A 9,426-nucleotide genomic window follows, 5' to 3' on the forward strand; every position below is an offset into this window, starting at 1 on the left:
AGAGAAAAATTATACAATATAAGGCAGGAAAAATATGTATTTTAATACATACCGTTAAAAGTTTAAAGAATTTTTTTTGGCAGAGAGAAAATAGTCATGTGTTTCTTATAATTGCCTAATCAAGAGAATGAATAACAACAGGTTGACCATGTCACAATAATAAATGAAAATTTATGACTTGTTTTACGGTCAAAAATGTAAACAAAAGGTTTATAAGACAGAACAATTTTGTAAGCGCTCTTAGAGAAAATATTGACATTTGCAAACAAATAGATACACACAGTTAGTGTATTTTTATAAGAGATTTATGTAAATAATGACGCCATTATTATTTTTTCGGGGTTTCCCCGCATTCTTCTTTTTTTGTTGTACAATTTTTCTAGAGAGTATAGTGGAGAAAGATAACGAGTAGAGTACACGAGGTACTTGATTTTGATATTTTATGAATCTTTAAATGGCGCTCGATTGATGGACTTTTGATATTATTTTTGGATATTTACTTGAATTGGTGGACTGGTGATGTTGTGTGGATATTATTTGCTCGAATTGGTGGATTTATGTTATGAACTTTAACTTAGCTTAGACAGTGTTTGTTATTCTGAAATCGTCTTATTGTGTACTGCACGTCAAATTTCAAAAACTTTCATTTTTCATGCTTCCAGTTTCATTGGTTTCATTTTTTGCATTACATTAAATTTCATTATGTCTACTGCGACTACGAGGAAGAGTGCAAAGCGAAAGGGGTTGCGGTCTATTGCGAGCACTTTGCGCGAGCGAATTGATGTCATAGTTAAGGACTTTTCGGAGGAGAAACAAGCAGAAATTATTTCTTTACAGACCACTTTAATTGACACTGTTAAACAGTTAAAGGAGTTAGATGAAGAGCTATACGGTGTTTTATCGGCTGAAGAGATCGAAACCGACGTTATGGAGGCAACAGAATTTTATCTATTAGTGAACATGAGTCTCGCGACTATTACTACCGCTACCGGACCACATGTTTTAGCCACAGAATCGACACGGTCTGTTGAAAAGAAATCGATGAGACTACCCAAAATAGAACTGAGCAAATTTAATGGGAACCCTTTGAATTGGCCCTCGTTTTGGGACCAGTTTAATTCAGCCATTAATGACAATGACAGTTTGAATGCAATTGATAAATTTAATTATTTGAAGAGATACGTCGAAGGAACCGCTTTATCAACTATTTCTGGGTTAGAATTGACGAACAGTAACTACGAAAATGCTATAGAGTTGCTTAGAAACCGTTTTGGCAACGAACAGGTGCTCATTAACGCGCACATGGAAGCCCTGTTGAAGATTGAGTCAGTATGATCAATGGATAACACCCAACAATTGAGAAAACTTTATAATGATGTTGAGAACTGTATTTGAAATTTGAAAAATTTGAAGTATAACAGCGAAATGCTGAGTTTATTGATTCCGGTTCTAAACGAAAGAATTCCCAACGAATTACGAATGATTATTTCTAGAAACTTTGGAGAGGAGAAGTGGTCCGTTGAAAAGATGCTGTTTTTTATCAATAACGAACTGCAAGCTCGAGAGAGGTGCACTGTAACCGCGAAAGGCAAGGGACAAACTCCCAGTGAAAATTACAAGAGAGGAGGAATTTCTACCGCAGACTGCTTATTGACTTTGGACAGAAAAAAATGTGTTTTCTGTCACGATTCTCACTCTCCGTCGAGGTGTTCAAAAGTTACCAACGTACAAACACGTTCGCAAATTATGAAAAAGGAAGGGCGTTGCTTTTTATGCTTGCAGCATGGACACATTTCAAAGAACTGTTGTTCAAATTACATATGCAATAGATGTGGAAGACGTCACCACATCTCTTTGTGTATGAAAGAAAAACGTGCCGAAAGAAAAGATAAAGACAACAATGGCTCGGAGGAAAACCCTTCTAACGAAACCAACGCGAATCACATCAGCCAAGAAAACAAAGGAATTCTTTTGCAGACGGCTAAAGCTTTTGTTTCGAAAGAAAGGGAGAGCAGGAACATACAAACGAGATTCATGTTTGATTCAGGTAGCCAGAGAACATATGTCACAAATGAACTGAAAGAAAAACTGAATTTAGAAACAATTCGAAAGGAGAAATTAATTATTAACACTTTTGGCCATAGCAACAGCCAATCGAGAGAGCTACCCGTTGTTAAGTTGTATGTAAAAACCGCTGACCGCTCATCTACCGTACCCATCGAAGCCATTGCCGTACCAAACATTTGCGCTCCTCTCTCAAATCAGAATGCGAAATATTACGCTGATAATTACGAACACTTGAAGCGGTTGAAATTAGCAGATTTTTCAAATGGTGAAACGAGACTGAATGTTCACGTTCTGATTGGTTTAGACCATTATTATTCATTCATTACCGGCGAAGTTGTTCGAGATCCGAGAGGCGGTCCTATCGCTATCAATTCCAAACTTGGCTGGATTTTGTCCGGAGGTGAACAGTCTAAAGCGAACGAATCAAGCTGCATGGAAGTCCACGCCTGCCGTGTTGATACCGAAAACACAATTCTTCGTGACGAGTTGAACAAGTTTTGGCAAATTGAGTCGATCGGTGACGGAGAAAACGAAAACGTATTATCTTCTTTTAAACAAACTCTTGAATTCAACGGTGAACGCTACGTGACCGAATTACCATTTCGTCCTGATCATGATAAACTTTCCGATAATTTTGCAGTTTCGAAACAACGCTTAGATTCTCTTGTTAACAAACGATTACGAAATGAACCTGATTTAGCTGTGCAATACAACGACGTTTTTGCAGACTACGAATCGAAACAGATTATAGAAAAAGTTCCAGAAAGTGAGATAGCTTGCGAAAATGCTCACTACCTTCCGCATCATCCGGTTGTACGCCAAGATAAAAGTACAACGAAAGTTCGTCCTGTTTTTGATGGATCTTGTGCCGTTCACAAACCATCCCTCAATGACATTTTGTACTCTGGTCCTAATTTACTTGCTAAGGTGTTTGACATTCTGCTGAGATTCCGTACGAACTACGTCGCTTTAGTTGCTGATATTCAACAAGCCTTCTTGAATATTGAAATCGCTGAGAAAGACCGTAATTATCTTCGTTTTTTGTGGAAAGAAAACCCTACCGAGAACGATTCAAAGCTCATTATCTATCGATTTCTGCGTGTCGTGTTTGGGTTAACGTGCAGTCCGTTTTTACTCAATGGGACAATCCAACACCACTTGGAGACTTACGAAATTATCTGCCCCGAAATTACTGATGTTTTGAAGGATGACTTGTACGTCGATGACCTAACAACCGGTACCGATACCGTAACTGAAGGCAAGAAACTTTACGAAATTAGTAAACAAATCATGAAAGAAGGAGGGTTCAATTTGCGAAAATGGGCTACTAATAACAATGAATTACAAACTTTTATCGATAAAATTGAGAACGTGAATTCTGAACCGAATAGCGACAAAACTGTTAACCCCAAAGTATTAGGGATCGAGTGGGACATCGACAGAGATATTCTAGTGTACCGATTTGACGAGTTATTGAAACGAGCGAAAGAACTGTTTCCAACAAAAAAAAACATTTTACGTATATCTGCTTCATTTTATGACCCGTTGGGCCTGATCGCACCAATCACCACCAAAGTAAAGGTTCTTTTCCAGAAATGTTGTCAACACAAGTCCGACTGGGATGATCCACTGCAAGGGGAACTGCTTAAACAATGGAGAGATATATTGAACGATTTTGCGAATTTACAAACTTTTGAGATACCACGTTATTTATTCTGTGAACCGCGTCATGAAATTCAATCAATTGAACTGCATGGATTTTGTGATAGCTCGACGATTGCCTACGCTGCTGTGATTTATGCAAAAATACGAACTAACCTCGGCGTAAGTGTTTCGCTAGTGACTGCTAAAACGAAAGTTGCGCCCCTAAAGCCGCATTCTGTTCCACGTTTAGAATTGCTAGGATGTGCTCTCTTAGCAAAGTTGATGAGCCATGTGCTTAATGCGATCAATGGTAGATTGAAAGTTGATCGTTTTTTCGGTTGGTCAGATTCGGAAGTTGCCCTTTGTTGGCTAAAAGGCAAATTGAAGCAGTGGAAGCCATGGGTAGAAAACAGAGTTGTTTATGTTCGATCAGTCATTCCATCGGAATCATGGTTTCACGTTTCCACCATTCATAACCCCAGTGATATACCTACCAGACCAGACAAAATTGGTGACTTCAATTCAAATTTGTGGTTAAACGGTCCTGAATTTCTGTCTGATTCCAGCTTTGTTCCACCTGAGTTTCATGTCAACAAACAATCATTCGATGTTTTGTCAGAAGAGAAGAAAAGTCATGTCACTACTAACATTAGTCATTCCACTCATCATTGTCATTCGCAGTTACATGATATTATAGACGAGACTAAGTTTAGCTCACTGAAAAAGCTTATAACTACCATTGGATATGTTTACAGATTTGCGAATAAATTGTTAAATCGAATTCGAAAAAGAGACTTATCAGTATGCAACGATCGTGAACTGTCGACTCAAGAATACAAAAGTGCATTTGATATTTTGATTACAAACAATCAACGAAAACTTCGAAACAACCAAAACTACTTCAACAAACTTTCGTCCGCCCTGAAGTTGTTTGAAGATGAGAAAGGAGATTTACGTGTTAAAGGACGTTTTGGTGAGAATAAAAAGCTTTCATATGACGAAAGGTATCCGTTGATTCTTTCGAGTGATTCACATTTTACAAAACTTCTGGTTGAAGATGCCCACGAAAAAACATTTCATCAAGGCGTAGAAGCGACACTCAACATGTTACGAATGAAGTTTTGGATTCCGAAAGGTAGACGCACAATCAAATCTATTTTACGACAGTGCATTGTTTGTCGACGATACCAAGGCAAACCTATTAAATCACCACCGACTCCAGATCTACCAGAATACAGGTATTGCGCTTCAAGAGCTTTTGAACACGTTGGGTTCGATCATGCTGGTCCACTCTACATTCGTACCGAGAACCGAAACACGACAAAGGTATACGTATTAATACTTACATGTGCTACTACTAGAGCTGTGCACTTTGAGCTTTCACCCGATTTAAAGACGCCAGCGTTCATTAGAGCTTTCAAAAGATTTCAATCCAGAAGAGGAACGCCTGCTAGGGTTGTGCATGATAACTTTAAAACGTTTAAATCTAACCATGTAAAGAGATTTATGAGACATGAGTCTATTGAAACTAACCCGATTCTCCCCAAGAGTCCTTGGTGGGGAGGATTTTATGAAAGGATCGTCAGATCAATGAAAACCGCCTTGCGTAAGACCATTGGGAAGGCACTATTGACTTTCGAAGAGCTCGAGACAGTTCTGTGCCAAGTTGAAGCATCGATTAACTCAAGACCACTTACATATCAGAGTGAGGACGATCTTGGACAGACTATCACACCTTTGCATTTGATTTACGGCTCGAACATTGTTGGTGCTGAATGTGTCCCAATGAATGATACCGACTAGTGCTCGAAACGATTACTTTATGTACAACGAGTGCTTGACGATCAGTGGCGACGATTTTATCGAACGTATTTGAACGAATTACGGCAACATCACTTCTACAGAAAGCATGGCAGAGAAACACCTGATTTAAAGTTGAACGACGTCGTGGTGGTGAAAGATGATAACCAACTGCCAAGAAGTAGATGGCCATTGGGTAAAGTTACGGAACTGATCTATGGAAAGGACGGATTTATTCGTGGTGCGAAGATTCGGGTTAACACCAAGAAAGGACTTGTTTCTACGATAACGCGTCCTATTCAAAAACTGATTCCACTTGAAATAGCAAATGAGACTGAAAACGAAGTTGAAAAAGTTGAAAAAAGTGAGCTTGAAAAACCCGCTGAAGACACTCTCAATGAAGATGAGCAACAACGAAGGCCGACGAGAAAGGCTGCGGTTGAAGGACAGTTGATGCGTAAACTCCGCGAAGAGTATTTATAGTTTTTTTTGACATACATATATATTTAGGATTTCTTTATGTTTAGTCATACCGTGTTGACATCGGACATGTCAACGGGGGGAGTATGTAAATAATGACGCCATTATTATTTTTTCGGGGTTTCCCCGCATTCTTCTTTTTTTGTTGTACAATTTTTCTAGAGAGTATAGTGGAGAAAGATAACGAGTAGAGTACGCGAGGTACTTGATTTTGATATTTTATGAATCTTTAAAATTTATTTATTTACACGATTCAAGGTATTGATGTTGAAAAAACGATAAGGGCTGGAATGGCAACAGTAATTACGAAAGCATTGAAAGTACCAGTTAAGTATTGATTGTGTGACTTTCATCGTATACACACACTCAATATACCAGTGACAATTATCCATATGGATGTGAGTACTGGAGTGCTGTGTTGATTTAATGGAACGCCTTTGGTTCGAAGTTCTCCGTATATACTGATACCAAAACCAAAGGTCAAAGTGTCAGCGATAATTAGAGCAACACCTAGCAACCAAAAAGGTAAACTTTATCAGTTTACTTCAATTAAGAAACATTATATCCCCCTTTTATCTAAATCCACCACATCACAGTGTTGTGTGACATACAAAAGATAATATAAATTGCTTCAGAATAAAGAATATAAAAAAATCAGTTTATTTTAAAACTTCTATACTTTGCGTGGCATACGTACTAAATACGCAAACAATTTTCTCATATTTGCCTCGCACTGACGTATTACCAAAACTGGGTTGTTAAGCTATCATTGTTATTAAAACTAATTATTATTATTATTAAAAGTGGTTATGCTGTTTTACGAACTTTACAGCAATTTAAACGTGCAGCCGATTTTAATCTTCGAAAATCACTAGCACAGAGCTTAATCTTGACAAAGATATATTACTGTAATACCATCTTCAGTAATTTACCAAAATATCTTTCGAAACGATTACAAAAGCTGCAAAGATCTTCAGTAAGTTTCGTTTGCCGTCGCCGTTTGCCGTAAAAGATAATTGTAATTCGAGTCAATGTTTAGGTAAGAGTTTGAAGGTATCTTTTTGCGACAAGTTTAGGTAAGCTTTCGCCCGCTTCATGCGAGCATATTTTCACATATTTTACCAAAATCATCGCGGTACAGAATAAAATAAAATGTAATAATAAATTTAACTCGATCTCGCTCAATGAGCATACTCTCCTTCAATGTGACTTTAAAATTATTAGACTCATGCGTTAGAATAATAAAATTTACAAAATATGGTGGAGAGAAGGAGAGTCCAAAATGTGTTGTAATACAGCAGTAGATTGCGAAACCTTTTTTTTCAGTCAGTGGCGAAACTCCAATGTGTTCGGGTATGCGTACCTTAAAACGGCGAATAGACTTGCCATAATAAGTGACATTGCAGTCACTAAACGTAAACTTATAAACGAGTCCGGAGCATAGAAGTTTCGGTATACGATCTTTAGGTGAGAAAAAATTATTCAGGCGCATATTAAGGTAAATACTACTTTAAGGTTACAATGAGGTAAAAACGAACTAAATAGTTTAGATAATCTGGTCCGCATTTGTAATGACACAGGCCCTAAAAATGGTAGCAAAATACACATCTCTTTTTTAGAACAGTAACAACCCTTTTCTACGTTGAAATATGTTGTTGAGAAAATTAAGTCGTGGATTTTTCTACGGGCTAACGAATATTATAATACCCGTACACATCTGTCTGTCACGCAAAATGGTAACCGCAGTAGAGAAGCGCACGAAACTCTATAAATAAGGAACGGCCAAAGTCGTGGATTTATCCACGGGCTACCAACTAGCTTAAGAATTCATGATGGCGCTAAAAATAAAAATTATTGCACTTTCGTGAAATATACAAGACTCAGCCAGCCACGAAAATCGATTCACGCGAAAACAAAATCACATATAGCCTCTCTTTTGGCTTCAATTGTAAAAACAAGCTTAAAAACGTTTATGAAAATAAACTTCTTTGATAGACCTTTTTTCTAAAATTGCTTGTAGAAATTAAATGAAAAACGTAATGAAATTTATTTTTTTAATTTTTACGAGTAAATTCTCAAAAAGAAAAGAACAAGGGAATCCGCAGAAGTAAATCTGAGCTTTAAGTTGTACAATTAGCTGAATCGGCGTTGTTATTCCTATCTTTTCTAAGAATGAACAAGATCGTTATAATTTTGAGTATAGAGAAAAAAAAAGCAACTTGTAAACCAAATGGCCAACTACTATATGTTGCCTTAATTTAAAAGTTTCTTTACTAAAAAAAAAATTTTTTTGGCGGGATGTATCAATGACATATTTAGCCAAAAACTGGAACCTCACTCCCAGGGCATTTTTTCGCTTTTTGATACCCCAGTGGACAGTGTCGAGAAAATGATATTTTCGTCGTGCCGTCTCTCGGATATCAAAAAGCGAAAATTGCATTGGGAACGAGCTTGTTATCTCGCGCCTCATGAGAAGGCGAGGTGGTGCACCCCTTAAAACTTTTTTTTTCTTTTTCGAGATACACAACCTTATTTTTAATCTCTGAGCTAGTTTCTCGTGCTTGTTACAAAACCAAGCGCAAAAAAAGAAGCCCTGGGGACGAGAGTTTGATAAAATGGAAGTAATTTAGGCAACCAGTACGTTTTGTACTTCTTAATGACTGTCTAACCCGTACTAATTAGACACAAAATTCTGCAAAAACAATCTCATGTTCTGGTTGGATGCCATCACAATTGATAAATGAAATTTTGTTTTTGGTCGCTTAGCTGTTACGATGTCTTCACCATTTATTTATACAGTACTCATTTATTGTTACTGTTGTTGTTTTTCGCGCGTATTGACATAAAAATACTTCATCAACATATGTACAAGAAAAGGAATAATGCATTTCTCGCTGGTATTCTCATCATTTCAAATGATGTCAGTCCTGTTGAAATTTTCAATTTTTTAAAGAAAACTAACGAAAAAATTAAGATATATATGTTTTTGTAATAAAAACATTCTTACATATCTCGAAAACAACATGACAAAAATTTTTATATCTTTTTCATTTTTGTGTACAAATCTTGTCCCGCCAAAAACGGTACTTATTTTAACGGTCGCCGCCATTATCGCACAAAAGTATATTTCTTTCATTTGTGGCGGCACACGGCGTGCATAGCTTAAATGGACTTGTGAAGAATCACTCGGTTGTTGGTCTTTCCAGAGTAATTAAAATTTATTGCAAGGTTCGAGCGATAAAGAAGACAAGCTAAATTCCAGCAGAACAACATCATCGTAGAAAACAAAATTTTTAAGAATTTAACAACATGTGAAAGCAGGTAACAAAAAGACCGAAGTAAACAAGAATGTGTTTGTGTTGTTTTGTCATCGCAAAATCACTATCAGCACACTTAACTGCGCATAATCATTTATAGTCATGTTTCCAAATCTAA

General features: G+C 37.1%; 1 protein-coding gene across 1 annotated transcript; it reads left to right on the forward strand.

Annotated features, from left to right (window-relative positions):
* The first annotated feature begins 702 nt into the window (after positions 1-702).
* LOC130630078 (uncharacterized) lies at positions 703-7,435 on the forward strand. Its single transcript, XM_057443476.1, has 8 exons — positions 703-1,329; positions 1,414-5,475; positions 5,560-5,984; positions 6,039-6,079; positions 6,250-6,322; positions 6,796-6,967; positions 7,068-7,126; positions 7,318-7,435. The coding sequence occupies exons 1-8, from the start codon at positions 703-705 to the stop codon at positions 7,433-7,435; spliced, it is 5,577 nt and encodes a 1,858-aa protein (XP_057299459.1).
* The last annotated feature ends 1,991 nt before the right edge of the window (positions 7,436-9,426 follow it).

This window comes from Hydractinia symbiolongicarpus, chromosome 2 (genome assembly GCF_029227915.1).
Source record: "Hydractinia symbiolongicarpus strain clone_291-10 chromosome 2, HSymV2.1, whole genome shotgun sequence".
In the NCBI taxonomy this organism is placed as follows: Eukaryota; Metazoa; Cnidaria; class Hydrozoa; order Anthoathecata; family Hydractiniidae; genus Hydractinia; species Hydractinia symbiolongicarpus.

Bases quoted from the DNA above. Each gene is read 5' to 3' on its own strand.
- LOC130630078 (XM_057443476.1), top strand. From the start codon at position 703: ATGTCTACTGCGACTACGAGGAAGAGTGCAAAGCGAAAGGGGTTGCGG. The intron at 5,985-6,038 runs GTATTTATAGTT...CTTTATGTTTAG, and splicing joins ATGCGTAAACTCCGCGAAGA to TCATACCGTGTTGACATCGG. The intron at 6,080-6,249 runs GTAAATAATGAC...ACACGATTCAAG, and splicing joins CATGTCAACGGGGGGAGTAT to GTATTGATGTTGAAAAAACG.